This window comes from Scleropages formosus, chromosome 14 (genome assembly GCF_900964775.1).
Source record: "Scleropages formosus chromosome 14, fSclFor1.1, whole genome shotgun sequence".
Taxonomy (NCBI): Eukaryota; Metazoa; Chordata; class Actinopteri; order Osteoglossiformes; family Osteoglossidae; genus Scleropages; species Scleropages formosus.
In genome coordinates this window covers 25,547,606-25,564,930 of record NC_041819.1, presented here as the reverse complement: position 1 = coordinate 25,564,930, position 17,325 = coordinate 25,547,606, and the positions used below count along the sequence as shown (strand labels likewise).

At 47.0% G+C, this 17,325-nt stretch overlaps 1 protein-coding gene across 7 annotated transcripts in view; it reads right to left on the bottom strand.

Annotated features, from left to right (window-relative positions):
• LOC108931952 (POU domain, class 2, transcription factor 1-like) overlaps positions 1-16,586 on the bottom strand; it is a 31,477-nt gene extending 14,891 nt beyond the window's left edge. The window contains exons 1-16 of one of the 7 annotated variants that reach the window (XM_018748051.2): positions 16,018-16,070; positions 14,344-14,411; positions 10,219-10,284; positions 10,011-10,087; positions 8,708-8,803; positions 7,839-8,018; positions 5,715-5,838; positions 5,537-5,628; positions 5,269-5,436; positions 5,044-5,185; positions 4,770-4,906; positions 4,011-4,193; positions 3,854-3,914; positions 2,445-2,733; positions 1,821-1,885; positions 68-1,713 (exon numbers count right to left, since the gene is read on the bottom strand). In XM_018748051.2, the coding sequence (XP_018603567.2) occupies positions 1,445-1,713; positions 1,821-1,885; positions 2,445-2,733; positions 3,854-3,914; positions 4,011-4,193; positions 4,770-4,906; positions 5,044-5,185; positions 5,269-5,436; positions 5,537-5,628; positions 5,715-5,838; positions 7,839-8,018; positions 8,708-8,803; positions 10,011-10,087; positions 10,219-10,276 (1,941 nt within the window). In that variant the 5' untranslated portion in view covers positions 10,277-10,284; positions 14,344-14,411; positions 16,018-16,070 and the 3' untranslated portion in view covers positions 68-1,444. The other 6 variants (XM_018748052.2, XR_001965965.2, XM_018748050.2 and 3 more) reach the window with 6 other exon arrangements.
• Positions 16,587-17,325: the final 739 nt, after the last annotated feature.

Below are 17,325 nucleotides of genomic sequence, written 5' to 3'. Positions count from 1 at the left end.
AACAGCCAGTGAGGGAGGTGCCACTTCGTCGCCGTGACAACAGTGGGAGCTACAAAGCAGCTACAGGAAATGCAGATGAAGGAGGCGAAACCATGCATCATTCCCAGAATGCAGCAAGAGAATGACATTTATTTCCATGACAACTAGCAGAATATTAACTTTTATTAGAAAAAGCCATGACGCACAACAGCCGTAAGTTCAAAATGTACAAAGAGCCCATGTTCCAGCGGTGAGGCGACGGTCAAGTCCTGGAAGCGTGACCGCAAACAGAAAGAGGACAAAGGGACACGTTTGCAGTATCCTCCTCTGGACATGTCTCCCGAAAAGGTACCAAAGGAATTGAACCGTGTGTGTGTGTGGGGTGGTCAGACCCTCTACTTTGGGATGGAGCACAGGAGTGTGTATGTGTGAGTGTGTGTGACAGCTAACAAGAGCCCATGACACCTGATGGACCCGAATGACCGAAGGATGACCATGACATGGAGTACGATGCATAGAGAAGAGCAAAACAGCAGGTCAATAAATAAACACAGAAGGGTGAGAGGGGGCTTTGCAGACACACACACCAGGTGAGTTCTCAGGAGTGTGCTGTCACAGAAAGGGCGGGGCTGCATCAAGGTCAGCTCTGCCCATACAATCACCATCAATCTTTGGTTTTCTCTGAAGGTCTGAAGCTCAGCAGGTTACTCACACACACACACACACACAAAGAGGATTGTCTAATGTCAAACCCCAGGGGGAACAGGAAGGAGCAACGCTGAGCTCCTGCCCAACCCCAAACTGCCATCACACAAAGGGCCCCAATGTGATAGAAAAGTGTTTAAAAGGCACACCGATTGAGAAGAACACACTCAGAGAAGAGACATAGTGCTGGAGGCTCCCTATCATGCCTCCACCCCCCCTCAGTGTCACAACCAGAGCACCCCCTTAGCAGTGAGCACGTGTGCAACATTCACTGAGTAGAAACATTTGCCGACAGAACAGTTTCACAGCATTAGGGTCTCTCCTTCGCTCTTACACACACACAAGGAAACAGCTTTGGTTCAAGCTTTGCTTCACTGTCTAAGGTCTGTACCGGAACCAAGTTCACTACAACTTGTCAGTAGAGGCCCACTGACCCACCGTGGAGATCAGCAGTGTTCAGTAGTCTACCTCCCCACCCTCACCACACACACACACACACACACACACACACACACACACACACGAACAGAACTGATCAATGTCAAGCTGTTCGACTCACCAGTGCTGCTGATCACTTTTTGGTTACAACTCCAGTCAGATTCAGCAGCAGACTGAGGGGGCAAAGACACACACACACACACACACACACACAGGGTCTTGTGGCCAGCAGGGGGCAGGCGGAAGCTCAATACAACAGGTGAGCAAGTTCAGGTTCCTCTCTCTCTTTGGTGCACGAGTGGGTGGGGTCTGGCCACACCCTTCACTGTGTCCTGGATGCGGTGACCACAGCGCTGCTGGAGGGCACTGATGCGCCAGTGGTTGTGCTGTGGGGGGTGACCTGCAGGGTGATGGCCCCTCCCATGGCCCCGCCTGCAGACACAAGGCTCCCTGTGAGGAGGGACAGGTTCTGTGGGCCGAGAAGGAGCGGTGCCGGCAGCAGACTTGGGAGGGCAGCGGGCGTGCTGGACAGCATCAGGTTCCCACCGGGGTCCAGAGACGTGATGGGCAGAGAGCTGCTGGATGCCAGCGCTGGGGGGAAGACGGGGACATGAGTCACACGGCGAGGCTGCGCTCTCCAGGAAGGGGACTACTGAGACAGACTAGTGAAAAGCAGCAGGCGGAAGAGCTCCACACACCTTGGATAGTGGCCAGGGTCCCACCCCCCATCAGCCCACTGGGGGCAACAGCAAGCAGGGTGCCCCTGGGGGACACAGACACATGGTCAGCGGGAATCAGAACGCACTCTGTAGCGAACACTCCTGGGACACAAATCATTCATTAACAACACAGCACAAATGTCACCACTGATGCTTCCTGCTTGTAGTGCGACGGAGATGACCTGCCTTTACCCGCCAAGCCAGTGGGTGGCAGTAGAGAGCAGGGAGTAGGGAACAGGGGTGAGTGTGGGACCTCCCCCATTCAACATGCTTCCACAACGTTTACCGCACCTCTCAGGTGTTTGAGTGTCGCTGATCAACAACAGGATGAGGAACGTTATGTACAGTGACGCCACAGATCAGTGGACAATCAGCAAGGAATACAAGTTGGACATATGGTTGTTTTAAATTATTTTTGAGTTCAAACTTCAGTGTTAAAGTCCTTATATTACTGCTTTTACTTCTGGCATTTTTACAGATCCAGTGAATAAATGGAGGAACGTTATATTACATTATATATTATTAACCTTTCACTGACTGTGGGAAAAGTATCTTTGGAGTCACAAAAAATCGAATTAGGAACAGAAAAGAGGACAAACTCACCCTGCCGGGAACTGGGTTGCTCCAATGAGAGCAGAACCCAGTCCGCTGGCTGGCGCCATGGTGGCCAAGCCAGAGCTCTGCAGGGAGGCAGACAGGCTGGGCACGGTCGCCATCAGGTGCCCCCTGCCCACGGTGGCGGCTGATGTCAAAGGAGCCTTCGTTGACGGGGGCGTGTCACCTGACCGGCCCGCCCCTGCAGGGGAAGTGCTGAGGGCGACCGCTGTCACTCCGGGGGTCCTCGCGGAGATGACGGACGTTGCGTTTGCAGTCATCGCACTGCGGGTGGTGTCTGGAAGAGTAGGGGTGCGGTTCATCTACATGTGACCAGACCACAGGTGACTGGACACTGTAAAGACTGGACTCTCTTCTCCATCAATATATTATCATACGTACTTCCCAAAAGTGGCAGGAAAAAGTTCTCTTGAACAGAAGTTTACCAAATAAGATTATGTCATGCGAAAATTACTAAAAAAATAATATTCATGATACACTGGCACGAGTGATCGGGTTCCCCCTTATTAATGAGGCTGCGTAGGGTACATGGGGGACTATGTGGGGTCACCTAGACAGTCGAACCTCTACATCAGGGGTCACCAACCTTTTTGAAACTGAGAGCTACTTCTTGGGTACCGATTAATGTGAAGGGCTACCAGTTTGCTTTTTGGGGGTTTTTCACCGATCTCGTGAAAAAAGACTTCTGTTTGCACAAACCTGCCTTTAACTCGCGGGCTTTTTCCACTCGTAACGCGCTGCCCGGTGGGTAGTTAGCATGGTAGCTTGCGTGACACGTTCTGAAATCTCTCTCAACATTGTACCGCTTTGCCGTCGCCACAGTCGCCCCGCAAATGAGACACGCAGGAATCTTTCACAGTGGTAAAAAAGAACTCTTCCTCCCATTCACTGTGAAAATGATATGTTTTCTTTCTTTTTACTGCCATGTTTTCGGGGGTAAATCATCTCCTCCCCTTCACTGTGCCCGCTAGCTGCTCTCTACGGCAACGGTTGCCGTGGAGACCAGCTAGCTCTAATCTAATATGAAATATTTTTAAAGTTTTTTTTTTTTTTTTTTTTTTTTTTTTTTAAATATTGTCATTTTCAAATTTACACCAATGCAAGTGTGATTTAAAAAGAATAGCAACAAAAAAAAATTAGATGCAGCTTACTGGTAAGTGGCGCTATGGTGAGCTATTTTTAGAACAGGCCCGCGGGCGACTCATGTGATCCTTGCGGGCGACCCGGTGCCCGCGGGCACCATGTTGGTGACCCCTGCTCTACATGTTCCGAGAGCCACACCTTCACACCCAGTACTGATGCTGCACCAGCTCCGCACCAGCAGGGGGCGACTGTGCCGCATGCTGCAAATCCTGAGTGACTAACATTTGCACTTGATCAGGTTGCTCTGCACCAACCTATGGGGGCGGAGCCAAAAGACACTGCGCTCGTGGGGGGTGGGGCTGGGTTCTCTGACACCTGTGGAGGATGAGAAGAACTCAGCAGTGATGCAGGATGACCGCAGCTCTTCTTGGACGCTCCTGGCGACACAAGGAGAAGCTCTGCAGGCCGTACCGAGGGAGGGGAGCAAGGCGGGATGCCTTCTCTGAGCGGCGAACTGTCAGCACTGCAGCTGCCGGAGGGGTTGATCCTCTTCTCCTTCTGGCGCCGATTGCAGAACCACACGCGAACCACCTCCCTTTCCATGTTCAGCTGAGATGCGATCACAGCAATGTCCTCCGAGGTAGGTTTCTGGTTCTGTTCAGACAGGACACACATGCCACATGTTGCCTGCATGGACTGAGGCTGTGGGGCACTGAACTGAACCCTGGACAGTTTGTGTGTGTGTTTACATCTCTCAAGCTGCCCAGAATCCAGCCACACATTTATATTTTCAGTTACATTATCCAAGTTATTTTAAACAGTATCACAAACACGACTTGTTTATCCCCCGCACCAAGAGAGGATAGTAAAGGGCAAACAAACAGAACAAGAGTGTGGAACCACCTCACTTTAACTGACTTGCACAGCATTTACAACTCATGCCTGGTGGTCCTGAGAGTCAGTAATCAATAGATTGAAGAGCGCCTGTAGGCATCAGCGATATTCATTTGCACTTACGCTAAATAACTTTAATGTGGCTCAATGTCAACACATATTACAAAGACCTAAGTGTTTTTTTCTTCTTTTATTTTTAATTATTATGCTTTAAGATTTTTACAGAACTTAACTCATTAAAAATGGAGGAATATCAGCATTATTAACCTTTTACCATTAAGTTACAAGCAATAAAAATGACGTTCACGTTACAAGCAGACTTCTGGAGCAGCTCACCTCCCGGAAGCTCTTCTCTAAGGCCACTCTCATGTTGCTTTCAATGCTGGTGCGCTTCTTGCGCCGCCGGTTCAGGCCCTCGACACCCAGGGCAGGCGAACCCAACACTCCGGGGCTGCGCTCTGAGCTCAGGTTCTCTGCACCGAGAGTCGGGGGGGGGGGGCATCACATGAGCACTGTAGCGTGAATCTGACTGAGGAAGGGGTCACAGAGACAGACACCACCTCATTAACATTCTCACACAAGGGGAGGAGCTAATGGCCAGGGGACACACCTGCATCGTGGAGCCACTTCTCCAGCAGCGGCTTTAGCTTGCACATGTTCTTGAAGCTCAGGTTGAGCGCCTCAAAGCGAGAGATGGTCGTCTGGCTGAAGTCGTTCCCGTACAGCTTCCCCATTTCAAGGCCCACATCTCCCTGAGAGGCCCACACCACAGGTAATGGTTAACCAGTGTCTCTTTAAGCAGCGTGGGTACTGGTCAGTTGGGCTCCCTCCTCACCTGAGTGAAACCCAGTTTTATCCTCCTCTGCTTGAAGCTCTTGGCAAACAGCTCGAGCTCCTCCAGGTCACTGGGATCCTCCAAAGTGGGTGTGTCCAATGGCTTTGACACCACCAGGGGGCGTGGCTGAATGGGCATGGCTGCGACAGTGAGAGTTGATGTGGCCTGCTGTGAAGAGGACGACACACAGATCAAACACTTCCCTCCGGCCAAAGAACACCTGCTGTTGAATTACTGCCGTGTGCAGAGGATGGGCTTGGTTCCATACCTGAGCTGTTGGGGCAACACTCGGCTGTGGGTGCGACCCCTTGGCTTCGCTTTGAGGTAGCTGAGTTAGGAGGGTCGGGACTTGCAGGACACCTGCGGGGTAGAGAGATGCGTCATACAGATGAGATGCAGGACACCAGTGGAGGGGGGACACCACAAAGCGGCTAATACACTCATACCCTGGTGGCGGGATGTCGCCGGCGAGATGATGAACTGTGCCGGCTGCAGCTGCGTGGAGACCGGCTGCCCCGACTGGAGTAACACAAACTGCTGCAGGTTCAAATTCTGCTGCTGCAGGAGCTCCTTTTTGGCACAGGGAGACACGGGACACACAGGTGTATAGAAACAGGTACAACCAGGTGAAGTTCTGCCAGACAGATGTGCGAGAAAGCGCTCAGACAGGCTGCGTGTGGACGCAGTACAGGAGCAGCACTTCGAGATGCCAGATCAGCACTCCTGGGAGCCATTGTGATAAAGTCATTGAAGGATCAATCAAGAACATTTAATGGCCCACGATATCTGCACCTACAATCCGCCATGTTGGACGCTCCCGCAGACATGCTCAACATTAGCTGCTGGTGGCGCTATACTCAGTGGTATTGTACTTTTGTGCAGAAAAATCCATAGATATTTGGATGTGAGAAAACATTTGTGAGCCCTGTGGAATGATAGATTTCTACATGAATGGCTTCTAAAATGTGATCTGATCATCTAAGTCATAATAATAAAGACAGCTTTATTTAACAAAAACATTTTCATACCTTTATTGAAAGAATGGTTTAAAACAATCAGGGTTATTGGCGGAAAAGGTCATTTTCCTAGGGGTTCATGTATATCTTGAAAAGTGAGTAACTGGAGTCAGGTACTCCAGTCAGTAAGTCAGGTGTTCCAACCAGTTCAGGTATGGGTTTCACCTGCCCAGCTGTATTAAAACGCACGCACGCTGGTTACCTGCTCTTCACAAGAATGACTCAATGAAGAGAGACATCAAAGAAGTTCAGAAAAAGAGCTGTTGAAACCCATGAGACTGGAAAGTGTTACAAAAGGAATCCTACAGACTTGGGCCTCTAGAGAAATGGAAGAAATTCAGCACCACTGATACTCTCCCTATGAGTGGCCATCCTACGAAGATCAGTGCAAGGGGACACAACTGGTAAAGAACCCTAGGCCGACAGCCAAGCATCTGCAAGCATCTCTTACGCTTGACAATGTCTATCATCAATCTACCATAAGAACAAGAGCATCGTACACAGGAGTCCCCAAAGAGGAAACGACAGTTCTCCAAAAATAACATTGCTGCTGCCCATCTCAAATTTGCTACAAACCCCCCTGGATGTTCTACAGCACTACTGGAACAGTTTTCTAAGAACAGATGAGACAACAGTTGAACTTTCTGCTAAAAGTACACAGTGGTACGTCTGGAGAAAAAACACTCCAACACCAAAACCTCATCCCAACTGTAAAGCTTGATGGTGAGAGAATAGCAGCGTGGGGAAATTTGCTGCCTCAGGGCATAAACGGTTTGAGGTTATCGGTGGGCCAATGAATTCTGAGCTGCATCACGAAAGTCTACAGCAGAATGTCAAGGTGTTTTTGATCTAAAACTTAAAACAAGTTGGGTGGTAGAACATGAAAATGATCCAAACTGCAAGAGGAAATCGACAACAGTGTGACTCCAAAGAAATTCCATCTTCCTCAACGGCCTGACCTCAGTCTCATGGAAAATAATGTTGGTGTGACCTGAAGCAGGACGTTCTAACAAAAGACCCAAAAAAATTTACAAAGCAAAAATATTTTGTATAGAGGAACAGGACAAAATACCTCCTAACCCCTGTCCAGATCTGATCAGCCGCTACAAAGCGTTTGGTTGAGGTTGTTCCTAACAAAGGAGGTTCCACTAGATAGTATATATAAGTGTTCTCATACATTTCACATTTACATGTATTCATTTAGCAGATGCATTTCTTCAAATTCATGTACATGTCATAGAAAATTTTCCATCCACATTTTCCATCAATTATTGGGACTGCTTAAAGCATTTGTTCAAGAAAAATATGTAACAGTAAAATATTGTGCGCTTTTTGTTAAATAAGACCATTTATTAATTTGATATCATGAATAATATGTGAAGATCAGGTCACATTTTAGTTACCATTCAACCTGAAGTTCCGACAATTCCAAAGGGCTCACAAACTCTTCCTCACAACTGTATGAGTAGTAACAGAAGCGCTGAGGTGCAGTCATCTGTGTGACAGCGAGATGTACTGCAGAGCTGAGCGCAGCAGCAGCGCTTCCATCCTTACAGGTGTGATCTGGACAGGCTGCGACAGCGGGACCTGTGTGATGGGCGTGGCTGCGGACGCTGAGAGGGCTGCACCCGTTGTGCTGCTCTGCTGGCCGGCCGAGTGCTGCATGGCTGCGGCCAAGAGCTGAGCCTGGGCCTGCTGGAGAAGCAGCTGCTGTTGTGTGGGGTTTAGAGCCAGCTGGGAGAGCAGAGGACACACTGTCACCAGGAGTCACGAAAAGTATGCAGAAAACACGTCCACTACTGTCAAATTACTGAGATACCGTGACTAAAAATCTACCTTAATAAAAGAAAACTAGTTCAAGCAGTACTGCAGTATAGAGTTCCTTTGAGTCACATTTTTCTTTTAATGTTCTCAACCACTGACAACGGTGACAACTTCAACTCACAGGAAAACATCTTCACAAATAAATACCTGCTGTTCCAATAAAAGTAAATACTGTCAACAAGAGCAATAAAAAACACAGAGCAAAGGCCACAGTTGGGGAGTTAACCACCTGGTTAGTCACATTCTATGAACTAGTCTTGATCAGTCACTCAAGATAATCTGGTAGTGAGGCAGGTGTGCAAGTGTGACCCCTTTAAGGTCAGGGCGGGTGTGTGTATCTGGTACGACCTTTGCTGTCGGGGGGGTATGTGTACGTGTGTCCTGTTCACAAGGGAGTTGGCACCACAGGGCCCTGCAGCTTCCCCTGAAAAGCTTCCTTTAAACACACTTAGAGAGAAGAAGAGTTGTGGAACTGTGTTCCTCTTATGGTCAACTGCCACCCAATGTGCCTTGTGAAAGAGTGAGCTCTGAGCTGAGCTTAATCTCACACACACACACACACACACACACACACACACACACACACACACATCACTTACTCCAGCAATCTGTCCTCCAGCCAACAGGAGCTGATTCTGGGGGAGAGCTCCCTGTTGGCTGCCGCCTGTACCATTTGCTGTGTCTGCTGGTTTACACTAGGACCAGAACAAAGGAGAGGGTCGGAGAGTTTGACTTGTGGCACAACTGTCTGAAGGAGCTTTTGGAAGAGGTTTAAAAGGACACAAAAGATGGATTTTAATACAATATCAAGAAGCAACCCCATATGAAACAACAGAAGACCCAGGGACAAGTCACACCAGGTCTGAAATTGCACCAAAACAAGTGGGACCTTCAGAACTGAACTTCACAACTTGAGCATGTTTATGATCACCACTGGATGAGGGAGGTCACCTGTGATTAAAATGAGTACTGTAAAATCTCAGACTAATGCTCTATTTTTGAAGCCTAGGTACACAAAACAGATACTATGACATTTCCCCAAAACTGTTTTCAGGCTGGAATATGATCACATGAACATCATGTTGCCACAACAATTCAGATTTTATTTTTAATAAATAAATAAATTTAGCTTGAATATTTCCCCAATTTTACTAGACATGATCCTACAAGTAGGTAGAAAAAATAAAGACAAAACCTATTAACATAGATATATTTGCATAAATGAAAAAACATCCTAAAGTCTCTTTAAAAAAAGTCTTTACACCATGGCAAGATTCAAGATCACAGCTGCTCAATGGACTCAAGGTTTTACAGTAATCCCACCCTGCTTTGTGTCAGTAAAGGTACAGTAACCTCAATGTGTAAAGCACGGTGTTCCACCCAAAAAGATTTATACAACCATATAAACTACGCTGTAAATCAACAGAGATTCAGAAAAGAGCTGAAGAAAGCAACCCTCCCTGGTACAAGTGTGTCTGTCATCGTGGTCCAAACAGGTCACCACGGTTCCACCGGTCACAGACAGCAGGGTTCGCTCACCTAGCTGACCATGCTTTCAAGCAAATGATACGCAATGCATAGTGCACTTAATGCCCACAGGAACCTTAGAAGAAGGGAAGGGAAAAGAGGGGCTATGTAATCTGAAACTAGTTATGCATAACAAATTTTGCATAAATTAGCATTTTTCTGCCACCTGTTTCCCAAGAACCGCAGCATAGCTCTGGTTTATGTGGGGTTGTTCCTTGTCGATGGCAAACTCCTAGCTGCTCAAACCCACTGCGGTATGGCCAAGACAGACACTCTGAAACACTATGTGCAACACAGGTAGTGCGCCCAACTCCACAACCGAAACTTCAGCTCACCTTTTCCACACCCGAGCCCATGTGTGACAGCGCGCATTACCTGTGCAGATGCGTTGGCGACGACCCCTGTGGTCTGCACACCCTGCCTCTGATTGTCCAGTCCATTTACCAGGGTTGCTGAAACATAACACAAATAGTGAAAACATGGAAGCGCATGCGCGCGTGAGCATGCGCCGGCGCGCGCACGCACGCACACACACACACACACACACACACCAAGACAGACTTGCTGCAGACATACATCCCACCTGTGTCTCCGCCTCCGTTTCCTGTGATGCTCTCTGGTTTTTCTGATGGACTGCTCATTCTACCCTCTACAAGAGATCAGATGTCAAACAGTTAATGATCTGAGCTCACCCTGGGATGCAGGTTGTCCCGCTGTGCTAATGCTCATAAATCTCAGTGACACATTACAGCACACCTGCGCAGGCTGGAGTCCTACACATGTTGGTTATTGCTCTCCAGCATGTGCACGCCTTGCTAACAGTGCGCATCATCAGTGTCTCCAGTTCGTAGTTCCCCAAGGCTCACTGTCTGGACCAACACAGTTCTCTCTCCATATATTGTACAACACCGTAAGGGAGGATCAACCCGTTGCCTTTTTCTGCTGTAATAAATACTCTGTTGTACAGTATTTTAACTACTGCAATATAACAGCCTGAATGGCTGATGACAAATAAGATAAATTCTAAAAGAGCCCTATACCTTAACGTGCAGCATCGCCTCTATGTTCCAGAAATTACTTGAAAAGGGAAAGGGCCAACTGCGATGGACGGTTGACGCGTTAAGGGTGTGCCCCGCCCAGTCTAGCTGCCAGCAATTCCACGATAGGCTCCCGATCCTTGCCATTCTGACAAGGACAAACTGCTAACAAGAGTGAGTGAATGCAAAAGAGCTGAACACTGCAAAGCCTTGAAAACACAACTATAACACTCATGCATGAAGGACAGGAGGGCTTTTCTGGCAGCAAGAAGAACAGCAGCCCTGAAAATGTCAGAGTCACATGTGTACAAATCTGAAGGACAATGTGACACCAGGAAGAGAAGATCAGAGGTGCAACACCTCACCAAGCACAGGACGACGACCAGACTAATAGGCTAACAACACATCACACATCTAACGCGCTGAACAGAACGGCCCTACGGCCCCACGCACCGCACGCACACTCTCACCTGGCGCTGCCGAAGCGGGTCCCTCTCTCCCACACGGTCCTGAGCGGCGCAGCACTAAAAGAGCCTAGGAGTGAGAAAGTTTGCGCAGCCCCACGTTCAGTCGGTCAACGAAAGCCACTTGCCTGCGCAGAGTCGTCGCACAGACCGACTGCACAGAAATTCCCTTCTCTGGAACAAACCAGAAACTAGACTGCAGCTGGTACTTTCAGTAATGAGACGTAATCAATATGCAGCTGATTAAAGCTCTATGCAAATCGCCCCCTTGTTAGCATTGAGGCGAGCGCTTTGAAGTCCTGTGAGCAATTCATTTCGCAGAGCACTGAAAGCTTTCTGCATAATTTAAATCTATCATAAATATTTATCAGCTCATTACCATATTAATTGGATAACAAGAAACTCTAACCCAGCACTGGAGCAAGATAGCAAATGTGCGAAGTCCAATTAAGGGTAGAGGAGGCATGAGGCACTGAGGTACCTGGGGATGGTAACCAAGGACACTCGTGGAGAGAGGGGTACGAAGGGAGAAGGACGTCCCCACCTGTTGCCCGTCACCTGGTAAACGCAGCAGCGCGGAGCATCCCCACACACATACCGCGGTGCAGAGACGTCCCACTGCTGCCACAAATGCACACAGTTGCAACACTACAGAAAGCACCATATGCAAATGCACGTGTGTATTTAGGAGCAGATTAGCATATTCAGAGAGCTCAGAGTTCTCTTTGCTGACTATCTGAGAAGTTAATTTAGTCTCAGGGATTACGCTTTGAAGTCGCATGCAAATGCATAGCGGAGCCGCTCGCTCGTCAAATGAGCGAGCGACTGCTGCGGGTCGAGGGGTGGCCGGCTTTTCCTTGTACTTAATTCAAGGTCATTTCGAAAATGAAGTGAACCAGCAGCCAAACGCAAGGGCGGCTCCATCTCCCACCTGCAGCTCAGAGGGCAAAAGCTACACAACCCGGCGCGAACGCCTCTTTGAGGGCCCTCCCTGTTCCACCCGTTTGTGTATTCACAGACAATTTCCTCCGAAGAAAAGTAAAACAGAGTAAACAAAAGTGTATCAACAACCAACAAAAAGCTTCATGTGCTTTAGAGCCACACAACCGGCCAGCACTTTATCATCATTTAGATTTAACAAGTTCATAAATAGGTCAAGAAATGTTAAAGTAAAACAAAGGTGCATTAAATAAAAAAAAGTGAATCATCACGCTTCCGACTGGGGGGGGGGGGGGGGGTACATCTACATTTCGGTGCTGCTGCTGGCTGTACATTATGCAAATGTTTTAATGAACAGAATTTTAAATGAACAATTAAGTAGACCACCATTACTGCAGTCCTGCCAGAACAACACAAACAGGCAAAGTGAGAGGGAAGTGTGAGACCAACTGTGGTAAATACCTGTCAAATACCAAATGGATAATGTTTTCACTGTAAAGACAGCACAGGTGGGCATCTGCAGATAGCCAATAACCCCACACACACACAGTGCTCTGCAGAGAGACGCCACACTACTCATATTAGCTGCTGATTCTCACAGCTCTTTGTTACCAAATGAATTATTCATGATCGCTTACTTTTAGCTTATTAATATTCATGAAAGAGATTCATGAATATCCATTGCACAAATAAATTAATGAAATATAGCAATCGATGCTAATTTTTTGTGATGGAATTCAAATTTAGATACACCACAAGCCAACAAAAATTCCCATCATTTCTTCAGAAAAAATAACCTCCCTCCACCGTTCCAAACATTTGTCATTTAGTTAAGCGTAATGTCCAAGACTCCCATTAACTGAAGGCCAGTGCACTGTTGCATATTTATATAACTTACATAACAATTAAGATAAGCATTTAAGAACCTAAGAAAGCATTGGTGGTTCAGCACCAGAATTCTAGCTTGCCATGCGAGAAGCCTGGGCTCGATTCGCAGCCAGTGCAAGTTCTCAATTTGGGCAGCACTGTGGTACAGTGAGTAGTGCTGTTGTCTCATAGCTCCTGGGTGGTGCCAGGGGATGTGGGCTTGATCCCCGCTCGGTCTGTGTAGGGTTTGCATGTTGTCTGTGTGGGTTTATTCTGAGTGCTCTGGTTTCCTCCCACAGTCCAAAGACATGCTGTTCAGGTTCCCCCATAGTGCGTCACCCATAATGTGCGAGTGACAGAAAGAGAGTGTGTGTGTTCCACTGATGTATGGATGATGAGTGACCCAGTGCAAGTAGTGCATCTAGTAGTTTAAGTCACCTTGGTGCATACGCTCATAACACTAGAATTCACTGCCAGTTGCTAGGGGGGTATTTAAGAACCTTAACCAGTACACTCAGATACTGGACTTTCACCATGGACATTTACATTTATTCAGTTAGCTGACGCTTTCTTCAAAGTGACTTACAACATTAATCTACCTACAATTATTTACTACAGTTGAAGTGGGATTCAAACCTACGACCTTTTGGTTCGAAGACAGCAGCTCAAACCGCTACAATCACAGCACAGGCATGTCGATCTATTCAGTTTACCACTGACAGGAATCAGTAAGTGACTACTGCAGTCAATACATATGAAGGAAAGTCAAAAATGGTCCAAATGCTGAGGTCCTCTGAGCAGGTCCCTTAAGAGATGCTTGCAGCAGGACAGTGAATAGGGAAGGTAAAGCACACTGAGCTGTCTGTCTGTCCGTCTGTCCGTCCGTCCTCCAGATTCTCGCACTGAAGTTCCTGAAATGCTGCTGCTGTGACCTGGAACTCTACTGCGCTGAACGCCAGAGACTGCCGCTGATTTCTCATCGGTGATGACCGAAGGATCCACCTCTATCTCATCACCTAATGTGGAGGTCAGAGCAACGGTCCGCTGTCTATCTGACTGCTGCTCCCTCAGCTTGGCGGTTGTGACCCCCCACGGGGTGAAGCTACCAGGGCACACCTCCTCAGGACTGTACTGACCGCAGTACGTCGAACAGGGCCTGAAACCAACGGCTCAGCAAGAGCAATAATCGATCAGATATCGGGACAGGAGACACTGAGCGCACAACCCCGGTGTCCTGTACAGCGATGAAGAAAAGACGTGTAGAATCATTGCATACTGTAAGGCAAACTGTTGGATTTTTACCATCCTTGGCTAATACAGAGATTCATATATTATATATATATATATATATATATAGAGAGAGAGAGAGAGAGAGAGAGAGAGAGAGATAGATATACATACATACATAGGCACACCTCCACTTCAAGTGGAGAGCGGATGGCACACCAGTTAGAGCTGTGAACTTGCACCTGAAACAGCGAGGTTCAAATCACCCTGGGGCTTCAATACCTTTCAAGGTACTTGTCCAGAATTAATAAAGTAAAAGTTACCCAGCTTAGAAAAATGGGTAAATGATTGTAATTCAACACTAAGATGTTTTGTAGAAAAACATAAAACTTAGAATACTACTGTTACAGTTGTGTTGTATTGAACCCATGTACAGCAAGGTGTTCAGTAACAAATTACCATGTTTACCCACTAAATTAATTCGTAAGATTGTTACAGAAAAGGACAGGTTTATTTCAGAGATTATTGAGTCCCGTGACTGGAGAACACTGTGACTGTGCCCATTAAAATACTGTATTTCCATCCTACAGTAAAGTCACAGATTTATCCGAACACTTTATCAAACACTTCAGTGGAAACAGACATGATGATTCATTGAGTAAGTCGGAAAACTGAAACGGAAGATGCAATCAACTTCGTTTAATTAAGTCAACGTGAACGGCATCAGATTTAGTTCTGGTAAAATCTAATTAAATTTGGATTTTGGGTTTACTTATTTTATATTATGGTTTTTTTTTTTTTTTAATTAATTGGGAAACACAGGCCTGCTCGGTGGGAAGCCTCGGACTGGCGTGAGCAGCCGCCCCGACAGAGCACACCAGGTCTCGGGGGGAAGGAGAGAGGAGAGAACCGAGCCGCGGCGCCCACGCACATGGACATGGACATGGACTGGCGGGGACGCGCATGCTTAAAGATGAGGGGCGGGGCCAACAAACCACCCGGCCATTTTACGTAAAGTCGCGCTGCCGCTACGAGTCACTTAGTGAGAAAGGACGACGTAGAGCGGTGCCAAGGAAACACAGCTGAATAAAACACGATTAATAAAGATGAACTAAGTCTCTTTCAAGCCCGAATCGCAGAGCTCTAGTCCACAATCATCGCAAGAGTGCAGTTACCTCGTTTTTACGTCAAACTAAGTAGTACCCGAGTGCATGATGATTAGGCTAGCGGGTAACTGCTAAGGCGAACCGTGACGAGTGACGTGAGGACCGAAGCAGTTCTCACCCCAGTTGTCCTTTTACTACAATTATTAAGCGTACGAAGGTGTGGTATTGCACTCACTTCATCATTGATTTTTACCTCAAAAACGGGAAAAAGGCCTCATCATAATGTCTTCAATGATGAGCCTGAGGACCGTGGGAAAGTTAATGAAACCGAAGGAGAAGTTTAATGAAGAATAAACAAGTAGGATTGCTGAAACACCGAGGAGTTGAATGTATAAGTGTGGAAATTCACTCAGCACGGTTAGCTTCTAGCTTTAGCCACAACCATCTCTGCTACGCCGGATTCCAACAAAGTTAAACATGATGATTACTAACCGTTAACATGCTTGGGTCAAAATCGAGACGCAAGAATAGTTCATTTTCTTACCCGCCCGTTTTGTGTTTCCCTCGTCCAGTTACGTAAAAAATAGCGGATTTGTCTTGAATAAATGCACATTTAAATTTTTACACATTTTCGTTATTGCAGTTGGGCATAATGTTTGATTACTCTGCAGCCCAATGTGCGCGGAAATAAATTCATTGAATATGAATATAAATATGAATATGTAACGGCAGAAGTGATTACCTTTGGCTGAACTCTCATTTCCAGTTACAGGGTCGCCATCCGCCATATTGAATATTTAACCAGAATCCGCCCTCGAAACGCCCCCCGACTCACCCGCTACCCAATCGCAACGCTGATGTCATATCGTCCCGCCCACAAACCCTCTCAGTCCCACCCCAGCGCCAATTTACCCCTTTCCACCCATAACCGACACTGGTTCAACCTGGTCGTACTCCAGTCTGACCGGACAGCGCAGTTAATGCAACTCGCACTCCGATGCTCGCTGTTCAATCGGTTTTTTAAGACTGTGAGAAATAAATGGCTCTCTTGTCTCTTCTCTACCTCGATCTCTCTGTCCTCCCTGTCCTTTTGGTGTGTGTCAGACCTGTAAGAATCATGTGCGTTCAAGTTGAAGTTCCTGTTTAACTTTTCTCTCTTTGTTTATGTTCAACTTGATTCAAGGGCAAACGGACGCGGCTGAAATATCCCATATCCCCCCCTATCCTCCATATGTATAACCAACGTTCTGTTGTTTAAAATTACCTTTTATAGTTTTGTCCCTAGACCCCGACTCACTTCTTAAACCAATGAGAACCAATTTTTTTGTTATGCAAAAAGGTATATAATCTTTGTGAACATGCAATAAACTTGGAGGAGGATTTGGAACGAAACACGCTGCTAGTTCTTGTGTCCTGCTCCGTGATCTGTGAGGTGAAAGAAGGCTAAGATATTAGAAATTCAAATAATTTCTCATCTAACAAAGACCACCGAAATAAATGTTGTAGGTGATGTGCGTCACCTAACTTCCAAACGCGGTGCTGCACGAGCGTTTCGTCAACACAAAGTTGTATTTTTTGCGCCTCATCCTGTATTTTATGTAATAGACGTTGTGACACAGCACAATCTGCGCAAGCGGGTGGTTTCGCAAAAGTGGCGCGCGGTCGCACGTCGCCCCCTGACGCAGGCCGACGAAGCGGTTACGTGTGACGTCATTGCGCTCAGTTATTTCTTGGCGGTCCAAAGACGTGTGGAATGTTCCAGTCCCGCAAAGTACGTTGGCGAAATGTCGACTCGTTCATCCACGAAGCACCTCGAACGTGTCAGTTATTCCCATAACAAATTGAGTATTTTGCTTAACTGTCATTTTGCAGAAGTATTTTCCTTTTCATAAATCAAAGTAACATTGGGCCGCTCCTCTTACGTTCTTCGTTAATACTAAGTTATTACCATGGCATGGTGTCAAATGGCATATATTGCAGTCACTGAAGTTTGTAAAAGTCACAGTTAGAGGTTATAAATATTATTTATAGAATGTGTTCGTTTCAGGCA